Genomic DNA, 24,500 nt, shown 5'->3' on the forward strand with positions numbered 1-24,500 from the left:
AAATTGTTTAACTTGGGTCAAACGTTTTGGGTAGCCTTCCACAAGCTTTTCACAATAAGTTGGGTGAATATTGGCCCATTCCTCCTGACAGAGCTGGTGTGACTAAGTCAGGTTTGTAGGCCTCCTTGCTCGCGCATGCTTTTTCAGTTCTGCCCACAAATTTTCTATAGGATTGAGGTTAGGGCTTTGTGATGGCCACTCCAATACCTTGACTTTGTTGTCCTTAAGCCATTTTGCCACAACTTTGGAAGTATGCTTGGGGTCATTGTCCATTTGGAAGAGCCATTTGCAACCAAGCTTTAACTTCCTGACTGATGTCTTGATGTTGCTTCAATATATCCTCATAATTTTCCTCCCCTATGATGCCATCTATTTTGTGAAGTGCACCAGTTCCTCCTGCAGCAAATCACCCCCACAACATGATGCTGCCACCCCCGTGCTTCACGGTTGGGATGGTGTTCTTCGGCTTGCAAGCATCCCCCTTTTTCCTCCAAACAAAACGATGGTGATTATGGCCAAACTGTTCTATTTTTGTTTCATCAGACCACAGGAAATCTCTCCAAAAAGTACGATCTTTGTCCCCATGTGCAGTTGCAAACCATAGTCTGGCTTTTTCCCGGCGGTTTTGGAGCAGTGGCTTCTTCCTTCGAGCGGCCTTTCAGGTTATGTCGATATAGGACTTGTTTTACTGTGGAAATAATCCTTTTGTACCTGTTTCCTTCAGCATCTTCACAAGGTCCTTTGCTGTTGTCCTGGGATTGATTTGCACTTTTCGCACCAAATACGTTCATCTCTAGGAGACAGAACCCGTCTCCTTCCTGAGCGGTATGATGGCTGCGTGGTCCCATGGTGTTTATACTTGCGTACTACTGTTTGTACAGATGAACGTGGTACCTTCAGGCATTTGGAAATTGCTCCCAAGGACTTGTGGATCTACAATTTTTTTCTGAGGTCTTGGCTGATTTCTTTTGATTTTCCCATGATGTCAAGCAAAGAGACACTGAGTTTGAAGATAGGCCTTGAAATACATCCACAGGTACACCTCCAATTGACTCAAATATTGTCAATTAGCTCTCAGAAGCTACTAAAGCCATGACGTAATTTTCTGGAATTTTCCAAGCTGTTTAAAGGCACAGTCAACTTAGTGTATGTAAACTTCTGACCCACTGGAATTGTGATTTAGTGAAATAATCTGTCTGTAAACAATTGTTGGAAAAATTACTTGTCGTGCAGAAAGTAGATGTTCTAACTGACCTGCCAAAACTATAGTTTGTTAACAAGAAATGTGTGGAGTGGTTGAAAAACAAGTTTAATGACTCCAACCTAAGTGTATGTAAACTTCAACTATATATATATATATATATATATATATATATATATATATATAGTACCAGTCAAACGTTTGGACACCTACTCATTCAATGGTTTTTCTTTATTTTTACTATTTTCTACATTGTAGAATAAGAGTGAAGACAAACTATGAAATAACATAGATGAAACGGCTGAGTCTTTTATAGAATATCTACATAGGCCAATAGAGGCCCATTATCAGCAATCATCACTCCTGTCTTCCAATGGCACATTGTGTTAGCTAAACCAAGTTTATCATTTAAAAAAGGCTAATCTGGCCTTTTTTTAGACTAGTTGAGTATCTGGAGCATCAGCATTTGTGGGTTCGATTACAGGCTGAAAATGGCAAAAAACAAAGACCTTTCTTCTGAAACTCGTCAGTCTATTCTTGTTCTGAGAAATTAAGGCTATTCCATGTGAGAAATTGCCAAGAATTCAAGATCTCGCACAATGCTATGTACTACTCCCCTTCACAGAACAGCGCAAACTGTCTCTTACCAGAATAGAAAGAGGAGTGGGAGGCCCCGGTGCACAACTGAGCAAGAGGACAAGTACATTAGAGTGTCTAGTTTGAGAAACAGACGCCTCACAAGTCCTCAACTGGCAGCTTCATTGGGAAAAAAGTGTTATGGACAGACGAATCTGAGGTATTCGTATCACAAAGAAGAACTTTCGTGAGACGCAGAAAAAATAAAAGATGCTGGAGGAGTGCTTGACGTCATCTGTCAAGCATGGTTGAGGCAATGTGACAGTCTGGGGGTGCTTTGGTGGGGGTAAAGTGGGAGATTTGTACAGGGCAAAAGGGATCTTGTCACGAGAATTATGTTCTCAATGTTCATAACCAAATCAATTATACTACTCAGTCTGCAACCCATAATTTGTAGGATACTGGTTGAATGAAACAGACAGAGGACCGACTAAAATAGTCAAAATGTTTATTCACTGGCGCACAAGTTCATTGTACAAAAACATTCATTTTATACTCAAATCAAATCAAATCAAATTTTATTTGTCACATACACATGGTTAGCAGATGTTAATGCGAGTGTAGCGAAATGCTTGTGCTTCTAGTTCCGTCAATGCAGTAATAACAAGTAATCTAACTAACAATTCCAAAACTACTGTCTTGTACACAGTGTAAGGGGATAAAGAATATGTACATAAGGATATATGAATGAGTGATGGTACAGAGCAGCATAGGCAAGATACAGTAGATGGTATCGGGTACAGTATGTACAAATGAGATGAGTATGTAAACAAAGTGGCATAGTATAGTATAAAGTGGCTAGTGATACATGTATTACATAAGGATACCGTCGATGATATAGAGTACAGTATATACGTATGCATATGAGATGAATAATGTAGGGTAAGTAACATTTATATAAGGTAGCATTGTTTAAAGTGGCTAGTGATATATTTACATCATTTCCCATCAATTCCCATTATTAAAGTGGCTGGAGTTGAGTCAGTGTCAGTGTGTTGGCAGCAGCCACTCAGTGTTAGTGGTGGCTGTTTAACAGTCTGATGGCCTTGAGATAGAAGCTGTTTTTCAGTCTCTCGGTCCCAGCTTTGATGCACCTGTACTGACCTCGCCTTCTGGATGATAGCGGGGTGAACAGGCAGTGGCTCGGGTGGTTGATGTCCTTGATGATCTTTATGGCCTTCCTGTGACATCGGGTGGTGTAGGTGTCCTGGAGGGCAGGTAGTTTGCCCCCGGTGATGCGTTGTGCAGACCTCACTACCCTCTGGAGAGCCTTACGGTTGAGGGCGGTGCAGTTGCCATACCAGGCGGTGATACAGCCCGCCAGGATGCTCTCGATTGTGCATCTGTAGAAGTTTGTGAGTGCTTTTGGTGACAAGCCAAATTTCTTCAGCCTCCTGAGGTTGAAGAGGCGCTGCTGCGCCTTCTTCACGATGCTGTCTGTGTGAGTGGACCAATTCAGTTTGTCTGTGATGTGTATGCCGAGGAACTTAAAACTTGCTACCCTCTCCACTACTGTTCCATCGATGTGGATAGGGGGGTGTTCCCTCTGCTGTTTCCTGAAGTCCACAATCATCTCCTTAGTTTTGTTGACGTTGAGTGTGAGGTTGTTTTCCTGACACCACACTCCGAGGGCCCTCACCTCCTCCCTGTAGGCCGTCTCATCGTTGTTGGTAATCAAGCCTACCACTGTTGTGTCGTCCGCAAACTTGATGATTGAGTTGGAGGCGTGCGTGGCCACGCAGTCGTGGGTGAACAGGGAGTACAGGAGAGGGCTCAGAACGCAACCTTGTGGGGCCCCAGTGTTGAGGATCAGCGGGGAGGAGATGTTGTTGCCTACCCTCACCACCTGGGGGCGGCCCGTCAGGAAGTCCAGTACCCAGTTGCACAGGGCGGGGTCGAGACCCAGGGTCTCGAGCTTGATGACGAGCTTGGAGGGTACTATGGTGTTGAATGCCGAGCTGTAGTCGATGAACAGCATTCTCACATAGGTATTCCTCTTGTCCAGATGGGTTAGGGCAGTGTGCAGTGTGGTTGAGATTGCATCGTCTGTGGACCTATTTGGGCGGTAAGCAAATTGGAGTGGGTCTAGGGTGTCAGGTAGGGTGGAGGTGATATGGTCCTTGACTAGTCTCTCAAAGCACTTCATGATGACGGATGTGAGTGCTACGGGGCGGTAGTCATTTAGCTCAGTTACCTTAGCTTTCTTGGGAACAGGAACAATGGTGGCCCTCTTGAAGCATGTGGGAACAGCAGACTGGTATAGGGATTGATTGAATATGTCCGTAAACACACCGGCCAGCTGGTCTGCGCATGCTCTGAGGGCGCGGCTGGGGATGCCATCTGGGCCTGCAGCCTTGCGAGGGTTAACACGTTTAAATGTCTTACTCACCTCGGCTGCAGTGAAGGAGAGACCGCATGTTTTCGTTGCAGGCCGTGTCAGTGGCACTGTATTGTCCTCAAAGCGGGCAAAAAAGTTATTTAGTCTGCCTGGGAGCAAGACATCCTGGTCCGTGACTGGGCTGGGTTTCTTCCTGTAGTCCGTGATTGACTGTAGACCCTGCCACATGCCTCTTGTGTCTGAGCCGTTGAATTGAGATTCTACTTTGTCTCTGTACTGGCGCTTAGCTTGTTTGATAGCCTTGCGGAGGGAATAGCTGCACTGTTTGTATTCGGTCATGTTACCAGACACCTTGCCCTGATTAAAAGCAGTGGTTTGCGCTTTCAGTTTCACACGAATGCTGCCATCAATCCACGGTTTCTGGTTAGGGAATGTTTTAATCGTTGCTATGGGAACGACATCTTCAACGCACGTTCTAATGAACTCGCACACCGAATCAGCGTATTCGTCAATGTTGTTATCTGACGCAATACGAAACATCTCCCAGTCCACGTGATGGAAGCAGTCTTGGAGTGTGGAGTCAGCTTGGTCGGACCAGCGTTGGACAGACCTCAGCGTGGGAGCCTCTTGTTTTAGTTTCTGTCTGTAGGCAGGGATCAACAAAATGGAGTCGTGGTCAGCTTTTCCGAAAGGGGGGCGGGGCAGGGCCTTATATGCGTCGCGGAAGTTAGAGTAACAATGGTCCAAGGTCTTTCCTCCCCTGGTTGCGCAATCGATATGCTGATAAAATTTGGGGAGTCTTGTTTTCAGATTAGCCTTGTTAAAATCCCCAGCTACAATGAATGCAGCCTCCGGATAAATTGTTTCCAGTTTGCAGAGAGTTAAATAAAGTTCGTTCAGAGCCATCGATGTGTCTGCTTGGGGGGGGATATATACGGCTGTGATTATAATCGAAGAGAATTCTCTTGGTAGATAATGCGGTCTACATTTGATTGTGAGGAATTCTAAATCAGGTGAACAGAAGGATTTGAGTTCCTGTATGTTTCTTTCATCGCACCATGTCACGTTAGTCATAAGGCATACGCCCCCGCCCCTCTTTTTACCAGAAAGATGTTTTTTCCTGTCTGCGCGATGCGTGGAGAAACCTGTTGGCTGCACCGCTTCGGATTGCGTCTCTCCAGTAAGCCACGTTTCCGTGAAGCAAAGAACGTTACAGTCTCTGATGTCCCTCTGGAATGCTACCCTTGCTCGGATTTCATCAACCTTGTTGTCAAGAGACTGGACATTGGCAAGAAGAATGCTAGGGAGTGGTGCGCGCTGTGCCCGTCTCCGGAGTCTGACCAGAAGACCGCCTCGTTTCCCTCTCTTTCGGAGTCGTTTTTTTGGGTCGCTGCATAGGATCCACTCCGTTGTCCTGTTTGTAAGGCAGAACACAGGATCCGCGTCGCGAAAAACATATTCTTGGTCGTACTGATGGTGAGTTGATGCTGATCTTATATTCAGTAGTTCTTCTCGACTGTATGTAATGAAACCTAAGATGACCTGGGGTACTAATGTAAGAAATAACACGTAAAAAAACAAAAAACTGCATACTAGCTCCTTACGCACATACTTTTGCACACAAACAGAATTCATATGCACATACATTAGGTATCCTACGCACATACTGTATCAATACCCAGCCGACAAAGATTAGGGACCGTGAGAAGCACTCACTGCCCTTTCCAAATCTCTCATTGGCCCCTAACCAAGGTCTGCACCAAATGTTGCTCAGACAGTCTGTGTTTAAGATACTATAGAGACATATTGTACAGATACACTAATTCTGACTAAAACTACACACACAATTTATTATAATTTTACTGACAGACTACACACATCAATAATAAGTGGATGATTCTAATGTATTTCATTGATTCTAATCAATTACATACAATTATATAGTTTCAGGGTGGAACATTCTGTTCATTCATTTAAATGTAGAAATTCCACCAACAATCCACCCTAAATGACTAAATAATACACCCTCCTACATCAATTGTATACAAGGATAATCCAAAGCAATACTTGTATGTACATTCAATATTCATCAATGACTGTTATAGGCCTATATCCGTTAAAAGAAACGGCGCCATCTCCTAGGCCTGGAGGCCTGTATTCGTCATCCCACTGATGCTCGGAATCGGTCCGTACCTCACCATCTGTTGCGTCATTGACCTCTCCAGAGTCCTGGTAATCAAACCTCTCACACACGGAATCAAATAACATCCACACAGAACCAAAACACTCATACAGGTGAAAGTTGCCCATAACACAGTGATTATGACATTTTTCCATTTCTCAAACACACTGTCAAAACAATTTGTTAGAGACTTATCCACCCCTGAGTTCTCTGCTAAGTCGTGAGCTAATGTGGTTAACTTGTTATGGCAGCAATCCCACTACCGGGATCAATATGACAACAACCAGTGAAAATAGAGGGCGCCAAATTCAAACCACAGAAATCTCATAATTACAATTCCTAAAACATGCATGTGTTTTATATCATTTTAAAGTTAATCTTGTTGTTAATCCCACCAAAGTGTCCGATTTCAAATAGGCTTTTCAGCGAAAGCACTACAGACAATTATGTTAGGTCTCCACCAAACCACAATAAGCACAGCCATTTTCCAGCTAAATATAGCAGTCACAAAAAGCAGAAATAGAGAATTCACTGATCCGTCTGGAGCTGTGTTATCAAAAAATGTATCAAAAAATAAACATACAGCAATGAACCCCAATCATTCTACATACCCTGCCCTTTTCTGCCAATTAACATATCGAGAGTCAGTCTATTTTACCAGGTCATGAGGGAGGTGACGGATAATTGGTCAGAGAACCCCTTTACTGCATCCCCAGTATCATTCACGAATCTCTGATTTATAATAGATGTCATTAATCCAATCCACATTTTTATTTATTGTCAACCACCAAAAGAACGTAGTGGTAAAGTCTTCACCTATATGATTCATAGCTTTGAAGAAGGAAGGCTGTCACTCTATTTTGCAACGCCATGCCATACCCTGTGGACGGCGCTTAATTGTAGCCAATTTCCTCCTACAATAGGACAATGACCCAAAGCACAGCTCCAAACTATGCAATAACTATTTAGGGAAGAAGCAGTCAGCTGGTATTATGTCTATAATGGAGTGGCCAGCACAGTCACTATTGAGCTGTTGTGGGAGCAGCTTGACCGTATGGTACTTAAGAAGTGCCCTTCAAGCCAATCCAATGTGTGGGAGGTGCTTCAGGAAGCATGGGAGAAACATTTCTTCAGAATACCTCAACAAATTGACAACTAGAATGCCAAAGGCCTGCAAGGCTGTAATTGCTGCAAATGGAGGATTCTTTGACTAAAGCAAAGTTTGAAGGACACAATTATTATTTCAATTAAAAATCATTTTTTATAACCTTGTCAACATCTTGACTGTAATTTTGCAACTCATTTCATGTATGTTTTCATGGAAAACTAGGACATTTCTAGGACAAAACTAGGACAAGTGACCCCAAACGTTTGAACGGTAGTGTATATACACAGTGCATTTGGAAAGTGTTCAGACCCTTTTCCATCTTTAAAAAAAAGTTAGACTTGTTTTAAAATGGATTAAATAAAATGTTTTCCTCATCAATCTACACACAATACCCCATAATGACAAAGCAAAAACAGGTTTATCAAATGTTTTGCAAATTTGATCAAAAATATAAAAAACTGAAATACCTTATTTACATAAGTATTCAGGCCCTTTGTTATGAGACTTGAAATTGAGCTCGGGTGCATCCTGTTTCCATTGATCCCGAGCTGTCTGGCCGGCCAAACTGAGAAATCGGGGGAGAAGGGCCTTGGTCAGGGAGGTGACCAAGAACCTGATGGTCACTTTGACAGAGCTGCATAGTTCCTCTGTGGAGATGGGAGAACCTTTCAGAAGGACAACCATCTCTGCAGCACACCACTATTCAGGTGTTTATGGTAAAGTGGCCAGAGGGAAGCCACTCCTCAGTAAAAGGCTCATGGCAAAAGGCACCTAAAAGACTCTAAAACCATGAGAAACAAGATTCTCTGGTCTGATGAAACCAAGATTGAACTCTATGACCTGAATGCCAAGCGTCACGTCTGGAGGAAACTGGCACCATCCCTACGGTGAAGCATGGCGGTGGCAGCATCATGCTGTGGGGATGTTTTTCAGTGGCAGGGGCTGGGAGACTAGTCAAGATTGAGGGAAAGATGAATGGAGAAAAGTACAGAAAGATCCTTAATAAAAACCTGCTCCAGAGCGCACAGGACCTCAGATTGGGGCAAAGGTTGACCTTTCAACAGGACAACGATCCTAAGCATACAGCCAAGACAACGCAGAAGTGGCTTCGGGACAAGTTTCTGAACGTCCTTGAGTGGCCCGGACATGAACCCAATCGAACACCTGAAAATATTTGCGCTTCGACGCTCCCCACCTAACCTGACAGAGCTTGAGATGATCTGCAGAGAGGAATTGGAGAAACTCTCCAAATACAGATGTGCCAAGCTTGTAGCATCATACCCAAGAATACTTGAGGCTGTAATCGCTGCCAAAGGTGCTTCAACAAAGTACTGAGTAAAGGGTCTGAATACCTACGTAAATGTAATATTGCAGCGTTGCGTCCTGCCTAAGAACAGCCATTAGCCGTGGTATATTGGCTATATACCACCTCCCCCCCCCCCCCGTGCCTTATTGCTTAAATAGTTATATTTTGTTTGTTTTTATTCCTATCCTTCTGCTACCCTCAACCTCTCTCGTCTATTTCTGAAGACCATCCAGTTTGATTTCTATTTGCCATATATTTTTAACTGTGCTGTTTCACAAAAGTTCTGAACCTATATACATTTTACGGACACAGTATATTTTACATTTAGATATCTTGTTGTCATTAGTCCCACCTTTCAGCTCCACTCAATCCCTCACATCTGTCTCTCAACACCATACATATTGGATTGTTTCACAAAAGTTCTGAACCTTTTCTATTCTCCTAGTTTCCACAGATGGTAAATTATAGAAACATTTATGCTAAAAGTGTTATTCTATTATTGATCGGTTGACTACTTGCTGATTTGAAAAGTAATTGTCAATCTGCAGAGTTAGCTCCAGGTAAATGTTACAATTCTTCAGCCATTCCTGGACCTGCGTCCAAAAACAAGCTACATATGGACAGTACCAAAGCAAATGATCTAATGATTCTGTCTCTTCGCAGAAAAATCAGCGGAGCTGAGATGGTTGTATCCCCCATATATTTAACGTTCTATTGGCTGAAAGAAAGAATTCTTAGTTTTGAATCCGGCGTCGTTTTGTTTATCAGTTCATGAATCGGTACATCGTACAATCTCTTCCCAACTATTTTGCAATCTATATGGCACAGCGGTCCATTCTGGGTCATTAAATTAAATATTGTTTTTTCAATTTTATTTATTACAATTTTCATGAACTAATTTTGGTCTCTTTAATTCTGGATTCCAGAGACATTTCCATATAATTTTGTTAGCTGCATGTGTGACATAATTACACCAGTCCTATTTATGATAGAATTTACAAATATATATTTTATCAATTAGTTTATTTCAGTTTAACTACTTTGTTGTATTATTTGTTTTGTCTTTTCTGGTGGATAAATCTGAAATTGCAACCAACTTTCTATCGCTTGTTTAGAAAATAGCGTTAATTTGGAGATTATTTCATTTTCATAGAAACGAAAGTGAGAGGTTGTAATCTGAATAAAGGGGAAAAGGCCGTTCTTGAACATGTGAGACATTCTTACTAATCTACTAGAGAACCAGTTTTGGTTTAAGTATACATTTTGGATGGCTGACACCTTTAGTGAGAGGTCTAATGCTTTAATATTTAATCATTTCTGCCCTTCAAATTTATGTTCATTATATAAATAGGCCTGTTTAATTTTGTCTGGCTTGCCGTTCCAAATAAAATTAGATTTTATTTGCTAATATAATTAATAAAACAGTTTGCTAGGTGTAAGCAAGACCATAAGCAAATAGGTAAACTGGGATATGGCTAAAGAGTTAATCAGGGGGATTTTTCCACAAATAGACAGGTATTTTCCTTTCCATGGCAGCAAGATCTTATCTGTTTTGCTAACTTTCTATAAACATTTATTGTTGTGAGATTTTTTTTCTTTCGGAATATGTATACCGAGTATGTCCACATCACCATCAGACAATTTTATTGGTAAACTACACAGTAATGTAAAAGTTGTATTTTTTTGCGATCCAATACGTAATATCACTTATCATAATTTGTTTGTAATCCAGAGAGGTTAGAAAAAGTATCTAGATCCTCTATGAAGCTGTGGAGGAATCCAAATTGTGGATTTAAAATAAAACGTGAATCACCAGCGGACAATGACACCTTTTTGTTTTTAAGCCCTGCATTTCTAACCCCTTAATATTGTTGTTGGATCTGATTTTAATAGCTAACATTTCAATGGCCATAATAAATATATATGCCGATAGTGGACAACCTTGTTTTACTCCTCTTGACGGTTTAATACTTTCTGAGAAGTAGACATTATTTACTATTTTACACCTAGGGTTACTATACATAACTTTAACCCATTTTATAAGAGATTCTCCAAAATTGAAAGATTCTAGGCATTTATATAGAAATTCCAGTCGTACTTTATCAAAAGCCTTTTCAAAATTGGCTATGAGTACCAGGCCTGGTTTCACAGATTTTTCATAGTGTTCTATTTTTTTCCAGTACTTGTCTTATATTATCTCCAATGCATCATCCATGTAAAAAAAACTGTCTGATTAGGATGAATAATATCTGACAATACCTTTTTAGTTCTATGCGCTATGCATTTTGCTATAATTTTTGCATCACCACACAGAAGTGTAAGAGGCTGACAATTTTTTTTAAATGGACTGGATCTTTATATTTACCACATGGATCCTGTTTTAGTAATAATCAAATCAGACCTTCTTGTTGAGTATCTGATAATCTACCATTTCTATAAGAGTGGTTAGGAGACCCAAGTTATAGGCTTCTGTAGGGCTGAACACATTCAAATGTTATAATTATATATGCCCTGGATTTTCTATCATGTGAATATTTGCCACTATCGGGAGCCACCATCAGTAATAGCCACAAGCATTTATAAGTGTCACTTTATTGTTAATTTCCTTCATTTCGTAGCCTACATTCTGCGTTGTTCCATTTACCTTGCTTTCCTATGCCATGTCCGTGCAGTTGTTCCTGGGGGTCGCTAGCATTAGTAGATCATATTAGGCTAAAGTTGTGCAATAATTTGGGACATGCAGACTTTTTTTCACCTTCCAATATTTAATGGATGTAACAATTGAATATGGCAATTTACAGGATGAGCCAAACCACTATTTTTGATTCACCACTATAATTTGTGCGTAAAGGTTCTCCAAACTATTTTTTATTTATTCATAAATCATAAATGCTAAAAAGGAGATAAATGTGTGTTTTTTATGGCTTTCTTTCATTGATTCCTAATATTCTGAACCATTCTCTCCATATATTCTAGTGAGAAAATTCAAGGTACACCAAATTTAAAGGGATGGCTTTAGATGAAATTGACTAAAACCCTATTGAATGAAAACTCCACGAGAAAATTGGCCAGCAAGTAGGAGGTTTTCCAGTGGTTTAATTAAATGTATTCAGCGCGCGCAAGGGAACCATGCCTGCAAAGCCAGTTAAGCACCTTCATAAGGTAAGTCGGAATTCCAACTACTGAGAAGTGCATAGGAAAGGCATGTGTAGGAAAGGCGTACATTTCTTATTTAGTCTAAATCGGGCCTTTTGAAAGAAAAATCTATGGCCACCAAGTAATTTGAGAATGCCTTAATTCAGGTCTATGGGAAGCTGACACAGCAATATCTACCTGTGTGATGGATAGCTGATGAGAGAACAAACTGGTCTCTTCACAGTCCATTGTACTCTGCCAGCTTTGTTGGACCACTTTGGAGGCAACAATATATTAGTAAATCCAATTTAGAGCTGAAGTAGAATAAGGTTAAAGTTTGAATGACAGAGGTCTCTCTCTCTCTCTCTCTTGTTCTTTCAATGTCTCTCTTTCTCTTTTTCTTTCAATATCACTCTCTCTGTGGATTTCAAGGGGCGATAGAGCGTGGTCATGGTTGATTCTAGTGATGTTTAGGGCAGCCAGATAGTTTGCCTACCAAATGAGTGGTGGTCATTACCGTGCGGATTTACATAGCAGGAACAGAGCTTGGGTTCCACCACACAGACAGGGAGTGTGTGAGTGATTTTAAAAGAGCCACTTCCTTTGAAAAGCAACAAATCCCTTTGAAAATGGCCTATGTGGCATCGATATGAGTCAGAAACATTTATTCTAGTGTCAAAATCGACTACAAAGTTTTAATAGGATAATTTTGGTAATGAAGTCGGTCTCATCTAAAACGGAATAAACGAATAAATGAAGGTTGGGTTTTGATTTGACAATGTCCATTGCCCACTAATATGGGGTGAACCGCTGCGGTGATTGCTCACTATCCAGTAGCATCGACAGTGAGGCAGACCTGCCCAGCACCTCTGACTTTGTTTATAGGAGACAACACGTCGCAAATGTCTTTATTTAAGGAATACTGCACCAAAGACCTTAGTTAGATGTAAAATTGCTCAACTAAAACATCCTCGGCAAAAACATCCAAATGTATTACAGATGTCTTGAGTCATCTTAGATTCATATAGTACCACAGTATGAGTCATAAAACCTAGTGGTCAAACAAGGAAATGGTTCCAATCATTTTTCCCAAAGTGGATTTTGGAAAAACTTAAAATAAGGGCTGTGTTTTGTATAGGTTTACCCTGGTGTGACATTTTGATAACTGTACATCTCTTTCAGACAAGGTGACTTTAATCAATATATTCGCCTGTATTTAACCCCCCCCCCCCCAATTAAATGCTAATTAGCTCCTAATGTGGCTATCATAAAGAACTACAAATGCCATTATGATCTGGATGAGACTGCCGAATCGAGGCAAAGTAAGTTAATCCAGAGATTCTATCTAATGCCTACTTTGATGCTAATTAGTATTTTAGAATTCGAGAGTAAATGGAGCCAAATATATTGATAAAAGTCACCTTGTCCGAGAGAGATTTCCATGGTTATCAGAACATCACGCCAGGGTAAGCCTACACGAAAGACAGCCCTTATTTTCAGTGTTTAAAAAATTCACGATGGGAAACATGAATGGTGGAAAAAAAAATTGACCGCTAGGTTTTATGGGTATTATGACACCTCCACTGTGGGGCATTATTCAGGGAGTGAAATAGGCTTCCCCTGTCTACTCTCATGGGGGACAAACATCCATAACCAAATGCAGAATCGGTCAGGAAATACACTTCCAAGACTGAAATCTTGTTTTACTAATGAGCAACAGAAAAACACAATCGCAAATCGGCGTGTTCAGTGGCCCTAAGAGTGGGTATGGCAACACACGATAGTGTGTGTGCTAACCTACGGCCACATGGGTCAGCACAGCATTTACGTGTGCATGTAAACACCATACATTTTGGAATACTTTCACGTGCACTGTAGGTATCAGTTAGTCTACAATAATTATACGTGTGCCCAGTTCCTGAACCACATAACAACATTCGTGTCTATTCTGCTCTTATCTCTCACATGGGCAGGCTCATCTATGCATTAACATGCATGAATGTAGGGGGATGAACAGAAATCCATACAGTAGAATGTGAAAACGCATGGCTTACAGTTTGAACAATGCCATTAACATACAGCACTAGCATAGAAACCCATTACATTCCCAAAATTAATACCTCTACAACTCTAAACTTGACAGAGCTGGAATTCTGATAAAAGGACTTGGCTTCTGGTAACTGAACACAATGGGTAATATCTACTACATCATACCTTCACCAAGAGATCTGTGAGAATAAACCTCTGAGCCAGAATCTTTGTTTTGATTTCCATATGTTTGCCTACGCAATCTCCTGTTGTCATAACAAGTTGGTCTAATAGACCTCAGCTTTGCATATGTGGGAAACTGCAAACGGCTGGGTGGGTGAGCGTGGAGATGGATGGATAGATAAACGGATCAGGAGAGGGGGATAGGGGTAGGAGGCACAGAGGAAGAGGCAGAGAGGGACAGAGAATGGAGAAAGGGGAAGATGGTTCCTACCCTTTTTCTTTTTGAAAGGGATAGGGGAGCGATAAAGGAGGTTTTGGTAAAAAAATGGTGCTGGAAGACGGTTGGTTATCAATGTGTATGTGGTCAGAACAGGTATGAGGTTGTATGGGTATGCATGGGTGGGTGTATTTGTGTAGGTCTGCATAGACGTCAAGTTTTCTAACTGACCGATAGATCTAGACAGAAAGGACATCATACACACATCCAAGCCAGTGTACCGCCCATTATGTTACGAGATGTTACCATAAATGAATCCTATGCATCCCCCCCCCCCCCCCCCCTCCTGTCAGTATCCTGGGCAGGATGTCTGTGAGGGGCTTGGACACCTCCTGTCCCCCCATAAAGCGCGAGCCCTCCAGCCCCAGCCCCAGCTTCCAGGGGGACAGCCCATCCCAACCCAGCCCTGAGGGCTCCTCCTCAGACACCAACTCCAGCTTTGGTCTCCTGGGCAAGAGTCACAACCACACCAACGGCTTGGACTCACCAGGGCTCTACGGACACACAGCGGGCATGGGGAACAATGGAACAGCCAACAGGTGCGTGTGTGTGTAGGGGTTTATGCTTGGGTGCATGTACCATACAGTATGTATGTCTAACCCCTTTCTCTCTCTCTCTTTCTCTCTTCCGCCAGGCGGTTTGGTGGTGAGGATGGCCAGGTGAAGTGTGAGTTCTTGCTGGATTCTGTGGCTAAGAGGCTGTGTCTGGTGTGTGGAGATGTGGGGTCAGGGTACCACTACGGAGTGGCCTCCTGTGAGGCCTGCAAGGCTTTCTTCAAGAGGACCATCCAGGGTAAGACAATTACAATAATTCACATAAACAACAGGGTTAAGAGTTCACCTGAAGTGCCCACGTGTGTTACAGTATATATGGACAGACACCAGAAGTGTATGCCTTTGTACTGGTAAACCTCCAGTAGGCTGATAAGTTCCTAGTTCCTGTTTTAGTATCAACACCTGATCAACTCTAAGGACGCAAGCTTACAGGTTTCCTTACAGTGTGTGTTTGTATGTGTGTCTCGTCCATATGTTTGCAGCATGTTGTGTGGGTGTTTTAACGTGACTGTGCCTGTTCCAGGGTCATGGCCCTCGTTTTAGTTTAGGCTCCTTAAGCCTCCTCCGCATGCAAATGGACATACCCAGGCTCAAAGTTCATACCTGGATGTCTGTCAGATAACATTTTTTATATTAGATCAGGTGATCAGATGCGTCCTGATTTTAATAGGATGTGGCAGCTCAGAGTGCTGCTGATTAGCTGACTTCCAGGATATATTCATAGTTTTCCTCGTTGGAGTTTCCTGTGTCTTTTCAGCATCTTGTTTGTTTTGAAGTGGTTTAATGAAAGGTTTAAGAAGTGACAGACAAAATTGTCCCCTTTTCTTGACTGTATTTTTGTCTCGCCATCTCTCCCTCTCATCTCTCTGTCTTTACTTGTTTCTCTATATTTCTCTCTATCTATCCCCCCTCTCCTTTCTTTCCCACCCATAGGTAACATCGAGTACAGCTGCCCGGCCACCAGTGAGTGTGAGATCACCAAGCGGAGGAGGAAGTCGTGCCAGGCCTGTCGCTTCATGAAGTGTCTCAACGTTGGAATGATGCGAGAAGGTGAGGAAGGAACTTCTCTACGCCTCAAAGCTAAATAAATGTACTCCTCTATGTACCTTTAAAAACAAACTGAGCGTAGAAAACCTTGTTAATTCCACTTCAATTAGTGTAGATGAAGGGGAGGAGACAGGTTAAAGAAAACATGTTAAGCCTTGAGAACATTGAGACATGGATTGTGTTTGTGTGCCATTCAGAGGGTGAATGGGCGAGACAAGACTTAAGTGCCTTTGAACGGGGTATGGGAGTAGGTGCCAGGTGCACCTATTTTAGTGTATAAAGAACTGCAACGGTGCTGGGGTTTTCACTCTCAACACTTTCCCGTGTGTGTCAAGAATGTTCCACCACCCAAAGAACATCCAGCCAACTTGACACAACTGTGGGAAGCATTGGAGTCAACTTGGGCCAGCATCCCTGTGGAATGCTTTTAACACCTCGTATAGTCCATGCCCTGACAAATTGAGGCTGTTCTGAGGGCAAAGTGGGGGAGGGGGTGAAACTCAATATTAGGAAGGTGTTTCAAATGTTTGATATACTCGGTGTACACAATCCATGTCTCAATTGTCTCAAGACTTTAAAAATCCTTCTTTATCCTGTCTCCTCCCTTTCATCCACACTGATTGAAGTGGATTTTAACAATCAACATAAATAAGGGATCATATTTTTCACCTGGAATCACCTGGTCAGTCTATGTCATGGGAAGAGTAGGTGTTCATAATGTTTCTGTATCCCAGTGGATCTTTATCGGTTCAGTACTATAACAGTGTTTTAATTCAATGAAGAACTACAAATCAAGATCTAGAATGTCTTTGTGGATCCAGACTCCCTCTACACAAATAGATTTGCCAACATATTGGACCTGGACCTGTTGTCTTAACTTCAGAGGGAAATGTAATCCCTTTGCCTGTTTAACAGGTCCAGCCCCTTAGTGCCTTCTAGCATTACTGCTCACTGCTCAGTATTCATGTATGGTGTTAGCAGAACAATGCCCAGTATCTTTATAGGACGCTACTGGCTACGGTACCTCCGAAATAGAAAATGGCTATCTGCCAGAGTATGTGTGTGTGTGAACATGTCTCTATCCTCTTTCTCTCAGACATACAGTCTCTTTTCCAATGTGTCACACTACTCACACATGCGCAGAATAGAAATAGATGATCTAGAAACAGACATATCTTACATTCTACATCTATAGCCCCTCGAGACTCTGGAGAGTTTTATAGTGCGTGTCTGGGGCAGCGGTCTCATGGTCTTGTGGTCAGGACTGGAGTGTGTGGCTGCCGGTGACATATTGTTGGCCAAATATAGAAGAGACCCAAAAAGGCAAAGCTTCACTGTATGAACCACTTATTGAAGGCTGTGTGTGAGCAACCGACACCTGTTTATCAAAAGGAGAGAGAGAGAAGGAAGGAAATAGAGTTTACTGCTACCTGCTCCCTCCCCCTTCAGCTCATCAGCTTTGATTTAATCATCCCCTCAACCAGGGTGAGAAGATCAAGCATCTGTCTATAGTCACCCCTTGTGTGTGTGTGTGTGTGCGGGCGTCTGCTCGTGCGTGTGTGTGTCTCCTTTTTTAATTAGCTTATTTTTAATAGGGGAAGGGCATCTCCAGCACCCAGCTCTGGCTCCTATAGCAATTCACCCCCCCCCCCCTCGTAAATTCCACCAGATGCCTTGTGGGATTTCTGGACCTCCATGAAATGTGAACCGCTCCTCGTAACTCCCGTCGTAACCCCCCTGGTAGCGGTTCTCGCAACGTGCCTCATCGTGCCTGGTAACACCCCTCTTCCTCTGGGGGGCTGCAGTAAAGGTAGAGACAGGGTGGTGTGACTTTTAACTGAGAGAGAGGTCCATGTCAGCACAACACACAGTTAATGGACAGAGACCCTTGGTCTAGAATAAAATTTGATTGAGCACAGAATGAGTGCTCCGTTTCACAATTCAGTAAGGCTGTGGACTAACAAACATTGTAATTGTTCCACTACTTGGAACACTGGTCTTACCTCATGTGGTTGAATCAGAAAAATCACTTTCTGCATAGTCTCCCCTGAGCAGTGTGCATCTATCAGGTTTTTCCTTGTGTGTCGACGAGGATATGGCAGCTAATCATATCACATAGCACTAATCACATGGAAGACTTAATATACGTTTTGGGCACACTGTTGAAATAGAATGAGTAGATTTCTAATTATATAGGTAAGGACTTACCTATACCCCAAAATAGCTCCATTCTTTAGTTTGTTTATCTCTTTAAAGAATAAGAGGTTTTGACATCCTTTCATGACCCAGTGCCTGACTAACAAGCTTGCAGTAGGCTAATAAGTAAGGGCATTCGATGACATCAGACCATTATCCGAGGCAGCTTAAGATAGTCCCCTGTCAGTGGCTTTTCTACTACACATACAGTACATGCAGATGGCTATGTGTCAGGTCTCTCCCAGGGGGAAATTATGTCATGTAGAATGACGATCCGGGTAAGTTTTCTTGTGCTCAGTGGACATCCGTGCTCTTGATCCCGTTGGGTGTGTTTTGGGAATGTGCAAATCCCCCTTCGAAAGGTGCAGGGGACTTCAAACAGGGGTGAGGGCAGAGGGGGAAGGGGGGGTGAACCAACACCCGCCTCCTTATCGGAACCCTCAGATCTCTCCGACACAGAGAGGTGTGTGTGTGTGTGTGTGTGTGTGTGTGTGTGTGTGTACACTGTTATCCTCCAGGGCTATTCTTGTCCCTTTGGTTGTCAGCACATTCCTCTCTGAAGAGTTACACTTAGCTCAGATGCCTATGAGTAACTCTTTGACCATCCACACACACACACACACACACACACACACAGAACAAACCTAACTGCCTCTAATACACCTATTGCTCCTTTGCTTTCATATAATCCAATGTGTGTCAACACAGTGAAATCCTTCCCTACACACACACACTAATCACCTGTCACAAACTTCAAACTGGAGCACCTGCCAACCGTTAGACTAATCCAGACTGTGTTTCCGACCACAGTGGAAGGACTGACATCACTAAGGTCCAGGGGTCCTAGCTTACCCATCTGTCCAATCCTTAATACCCCTCTCATCTCCCCAGGCCTCCGCGTCCAATCCTTAATACCCTCCCTCACCCCTTAACCCTCGCCCCTCTTATCTTACTATTGAGGGACTATTGATGTGTTAGGAATCTGAAACCCCTGACCCTAGCCCCAACCCTAGCTCTAGCCCCAACCCTAGCTCTAGCCCCAACCCTAGCTCTAGCCCCAACCCTAGCTCTAGCCCCAACCCTAGCTCTAGCCCCAACCCTAGCTCTAGCCCCAACCCTAGCTCTAGCCCCAACCCTAGCTCTAGCCTCAACCCTAGCTCTTGCTTCACGTCCATATCCTGGCTCAAACCTAACTCTAACCTCAACCGTAACCCTCACCTCAACCGTAACCCTCACCTCACCTCGACCGTAACCCTCACCTCATCTCAACCGTAACCCTCACCTCAACCGTAACCCTCACCTCACCTCAACCGTAACCCTCACCTCAACCGTAACCCTCACCTCAACCGTAACCCTCACCTCAACTGTAACCCTCACCTCAACCGTAACCCTCACCTCAACCGTAACCCTCACCTCAACCGTAACCCTCACCTCAACCGTAACCCTCACCTCAACCGTAACCCTCACCTCAACTCTAACCCTTACTCCTCATGCTAATAAAAGCTCTCTCAAGTCAAGATTCTCTTTGGAGGCGTATAGGGTATCACTGGATGGTGGAATGTGAGTATGGTATTGGCACTGACCCTGGAACTGATCCTGTATATAGCTTACTTACTTTCTCGTGTTCTTCTTATTTCTATTTTTCGTGTGTTTTTGTCATACTTTACTTTTGTTTTTATAGGACTACTGCAGTGTTGGGAAAGAGCAAGCGAGAAAGGAATGTCCCTGTACTAGTGCACGTGACAAACATTTGAAACGTGAACTATGTCCGTGCGTGTCCGTGTGTGTTGGTGTGTGTATGTAAAGGGACCGCTGTGACCAGCCCACACCATGTTTCCCTTCTTACCCCCTAACCTTGCTGTTAGCTCCTCATCTCCATGGCGATAAGGTTACCGCTGAGCTTGTTAAGATGACCCTGTAACATATTGTGTTACAGGGTTGATGTTGCTATGCCAGCAATGTGACTTCTCTCTAAGGCTCCCTATAATCTTAGAGATGTCACGAGGGAGAAATGTCAATCAAATGAACTTGAATAGTGCATCACTCTCCTGGTTTTGACATTGGGGTAGTCTGTTAAACAGGAGTACTGTGTTTTAGTGTACAGTCGTGGCCAGAAGTTTTGAGAATGATACAAATATTAATTTCCACAAAGTTTGCTGCTTCATTGTCTTTAGATACTTTTGTCAGATGTTACTATGGAATACTGAAGTATAATTACAAACATTCCATAAGTGTCAAAGGCTTTTATTGACAATTACATGAAGTTGATGCAAAGAGTCAATATTTGCAGTGTTGGCCCTTCTTTTTCAAGACCTCTGCAATCCGCCCTGGCATGCTGTCAATTAACTTCTGGGCCACATCCTGACTGATGGCAGCCCATTCTTGCATAATCCATGCTTGGAGTTTGTCAGAATTTGTGGGGTTTTGTTTGTCCACTCGCCTCTTAAGGATTGACCACAAGTTCTCAATGGGATTAAGGTCTGGGGAGTTTCCTGGCCATAGACCCAAAATATTGATGTTTTATTTCCCAATCCACTTAGTTATCTTATGGCCTTATGGCAAGGAGCTCCATCAGGCTGGATAAAGCATTGTTCGTCACCAAACTGTTCCTGGATGGTTGGGAGAAGTTGCTCTCGGAGGATGTGTTGGTACCATTCTTTATTCATGGATGTGTTCTTAGGCAAAATTGTGAGTGAGCCCACTCCCTTGGCTGAGAAGCAACCCCACACATGAATGGTCTCAGGATGCTTTACTGTTGGCATGACACAGGACTGATGGTAGCGTTCACCTTGTCTTCTCCGGACAAACTGCTGCCATTCCTGAGCAAGCTCTGTACTGGTGGTGCCCTGATCCCACAGCTGAATCAACTTTAGGAGACGGTCCTGACGCTTGCTGGAATTTCTTGGGCACCCTGAAGCCTTCTTCACAACAATTGAATCGCTCTCCTTGAAGTTCTTGATGACCCGGTAAATGGTTGATTTAGGTGCAATCTTACTGGCAGCAGTGTCCTTGCCTGTGAAGCCCTTTTTGTGCAAAGCAATGAAGACGGCACGTGTTTCCTTGCAGGTGACCATGATTGACAGAGGAAGAACAATGATTCCAAGCACCACCCTCCTTTTGAAGCTTCCAGTCTGTTATTCAAACTCAATCAGCATGACAGAGTGATCTCCAACCTTGTCCTCGGCAACACTCACACCTGTGTTAACAAGAGAATCACTGACATGATGTCAGCTGGTCCTTTTGTGGCAGGGCTGAAATGCAGTGGAAATGTTTTTGGGGGATTCAGTTCATTTGCATGGCAAAGAGGGACTTCGCAATTAATTGCAATTCATCTGATCACTCTTCATAACATTTTGGATTATATGCAAATTGCCATCATACAAACTGAGGCAGCAGACTTTGTGAAAATTAATATTTGTGTCATTCTCAAAACTTTTGGCCACGACTGTACATTTGTGTGTGTGTGTGTGTGTGTGTGTGTGTGTTAAATCTACCTAAATGTGTGTCTCTCTCTTTTTTTTCTCTCTCTTTTTCTCTCTCCTTTTCTCTCTCAGGTGTGCGTCTGGACCGGGTTCGTGGGGGCAGACAGAAGTACAAGAGAAGGATAGACTCTGAGAACAGCCCCTACCTCAACCCTCAACACGGCCTGCCACAGAAGAGAACATGTAAGAATCAGCGGTGGAAAAGCACCCTTTTGTCAGACTTGAGTAAAAGTAAAGATAAGTTAACAGAAAATGACTCAAGTAAAAGTGAATGTCACCCAGTAAAATACTACTTGAGTAAAGGTCTAAAAGTATTTGGTTTGAAATATACCTAAGTATCAACAGTAAATGTAATTGCTAAAATATACTTAAGTATCAAAAGTATGAATAATTTCAAATTCCATATTTTAAGCAAACCAGACAGCATCATTTTTTGGTTTATTTAAATTGACAGATTGCCAGGGGCACACTACAACACTCAGACATCACTTTCAAATGAAGCGTGTGTTAAGTGAGTCCGCCAGATCAGAGGCAGTAGGGATGACCAGGGATGTTTTCTTGATAATTGTGTGAATTTTATAATTTTCCTGTCCTGCTAAGCATTCAAAATGTAACAAGTACTTTCTGGTGTCAGGGGAAATGTATGGAGTAAAAAGTGTATGTGGAGTAAAAGCACAAGTTGTCAGAAATATAAATAGTAATGTAAAGTACAAAAAACTACTTAAGTAGTACTTTCAAGAAAATAAAACACACTCTCCCCTTTCTTTTTTTACTCTCTCGCTTGCTCTCACTGTCTTTGTCTCTAATGACATTCTCACATTTGTGCATTTAGATATTAATAAAGTATATTTTAAATCTCTCTCTGTCTCTCAGTTCCTCTAGGTGGTCTGGTAGAGAATAAGGTGGTCTCTCTCCTGCTGGTGGCTGAACCAGAGAGTATCTTTGCCATGCCGGACCCCACCGTCCCCGACAGTGACATCAAAGCCCTGACCACACTTTGTGACCTTGCCGACCGTGAACTGGTGGTCAACATCGGCTGGGCCAAACACATCCCAGGTAGGAAGACACACATACATGGGTATACACACACACACAAACACACGGGCATAAACACACATCATATTCAATATAAGACTCCTATCAGCTCAGAGTGGAGATTGTTGTGTCCTGTGTTGGATTAAGACTTTAGTCCAGAAAGTAAGTGTGTGTGTGTGTGTGTGTGGTTGTGTCTGTGGTCTGCTAAGCGAAGGTAAGACTGGTACTTGAACATGCGCCAGAGTCTAGTGCTACCTGAAGGTATTAGCAGTAGTTTCCTTCAAAACCTTAATGTGGTAGTGTCGCCATCTGTTTGACAAGAATACTCTTAAATAGTCTTCGGGCCAGACATCACTGTGAACAATTCAAGGTCAGAATATGTGGAGAGAGAAAGGTGCATACAAATGGAATTAAGTTCCCTTTACGCCTGCTCAACTTGGGTCTGAATTACCCCCTTAATGTTTCTGCCCTTTGTCCCAAAGGATATTCCTCACTGCTAAGAGAAGTATTTAGGGAGAACTTCTAGATTAGGGTTCTCCTGGATGGAAGCTTTGGAAGCAAGAGAAGCTGTTTAACCTTTCTGATCTCCCCATCCCGGATCCGGGTTCGTGAATACAGACTCAAGCTCATTACCATAACGCAACGTTAACTATTCATGAAAATCGCAAATGAAATGAAATAAATATGCTAGCTCTCAAGCTTAGCCTTTTGTTAACAACACTGTCATCTCAGATTTTCAAAATATGCTTCTCAACCATTGCAAAACAAGCATTTGTGTAACAGTATTGATGGCTAACGTAGCATTTAGCATTAACATTTAGCTGGCAACATTTACACAAAAAAACAGAAAAGCATTCAAAAAAATCATTTACCTTTGAAGAACTTCAGATGTTTTCAATGAGGAGACTCTCAGATAGCAAATGTTCAGTTTTTCCTGAAAGATTTGTTTAGGACAAATCGCTCCGTTTTCTGCGTCACGTTTAGCTATGAAAAAAACCCTGTATCCAGGATTGTGTAAATCTATCAGCAAGCTCATTAGCATAACACAACGTTAACTATTTATGAAAATCGCAAATGAAATGAAATAAATATGCCATCTCTCAAGCTTAGCCTTTTGTAAACAACACTGTCATCTCAGATTTTCAAAATATGCTTCTCAACCATAGGAAAACAATAATTTGTGTAAAAGTAGCTAGCTAGAGTTAGCATTTCGCGTTAGCATTTAGCGTTAGCATTAGCGTTAGCATCCAGCACGCAACATTAACAAAAACATAAAAGCCTTCAAATAAAATCATTTACCTTTGAAGAACTTCTGATGTTTTCAATGAGGATACTCTCAGTTAGATAGCAGATGCTCAGTTTTTCCAAAAAGATTCCTTGTGTATTAGAAATAGCTCCGTTTTATACATCACATTTGGCCACCAAAAAAAATCCATAAATTCAGTCCTCAAAACGCAAACTTTTTTCCAAATTAACTCCATAATATCGACTGAAAACATAGCAAACGTTGTTTAGAATCAATCATCAAGGTGTTTTTCACATATCTCTTCATTGATACATCGTTCTTGGACACATGCTTTCTCCCCTGAATCAAATGGTAAAGTGGAAGCAGCTGGCAATTGCGCACCGAATTCGACGCAGGACACCAGGCGGACACTTGGGAAATGTAGTCTCTTATGGTCAATCTTCCAATGATATGCCTACAAATACGTCACAATGCTGCTAAGACCTTGGGCGAACGACAGAAAGTGTAGGCTCATTCGTTGCGCAATCACAGCCATATAAGGAGAGA

At 42.4% G+C, this 24,500-nt stretch overlaps 1 protein-coding gene across 2 annotated transcripts in view; it reads left to right on the plus strand.

Annotated features, from left to right (window-relative positions):
* LOC110529691 (estrogen-related receptor gamma) overlaps positions 1-24,500 on the plus strand; it is a 43,187-nt gene that overhangs the window by 7,468 nt on the left and 11,219 nt on the right. For both annotated transcript variants that reach the window (XM_036985173.2, XM_036985172.2), the window contains exons 2-6: positions 14,688-14,933; positions 15,029-15,186; positions 15,882-15,998; positions 21,746-21,856; positions 22,547-22,729. In XM_036985173.2, the coding sequence (XP_036841068.1) occupies positions 14,701-14,933; positions 15,029-15,186; positions 15,882-15,998; positions 21,746-21,856; positions 22,547-22,729 (802 nt within the window). In that variant the 5' untranslated portion in view covers positions 14,688-14,700. The remainder of the gene's footprint in view (positions 1-14,687; positions 14,934-15,028; positions 15,187-15,881; positions 15,999-21,745; positions 21,857-22,546; positions 22,730-24,500) is intronic.

Source organism: Oncorhynchus mykiss, chromosome 8 (assembly GCF_057628025.1).
Source record: "Oncorhynchus mykiss isolate SJ-2025 chromosome 8, ASM5762802v1, whole genome shotgun sequence".
NCBI lineage: Eukaryota > Metazoa > Chordata > Actinopteri > Salmoniformes > Salmonidae > Oncorhynchus > Oncorhynchus mykiss.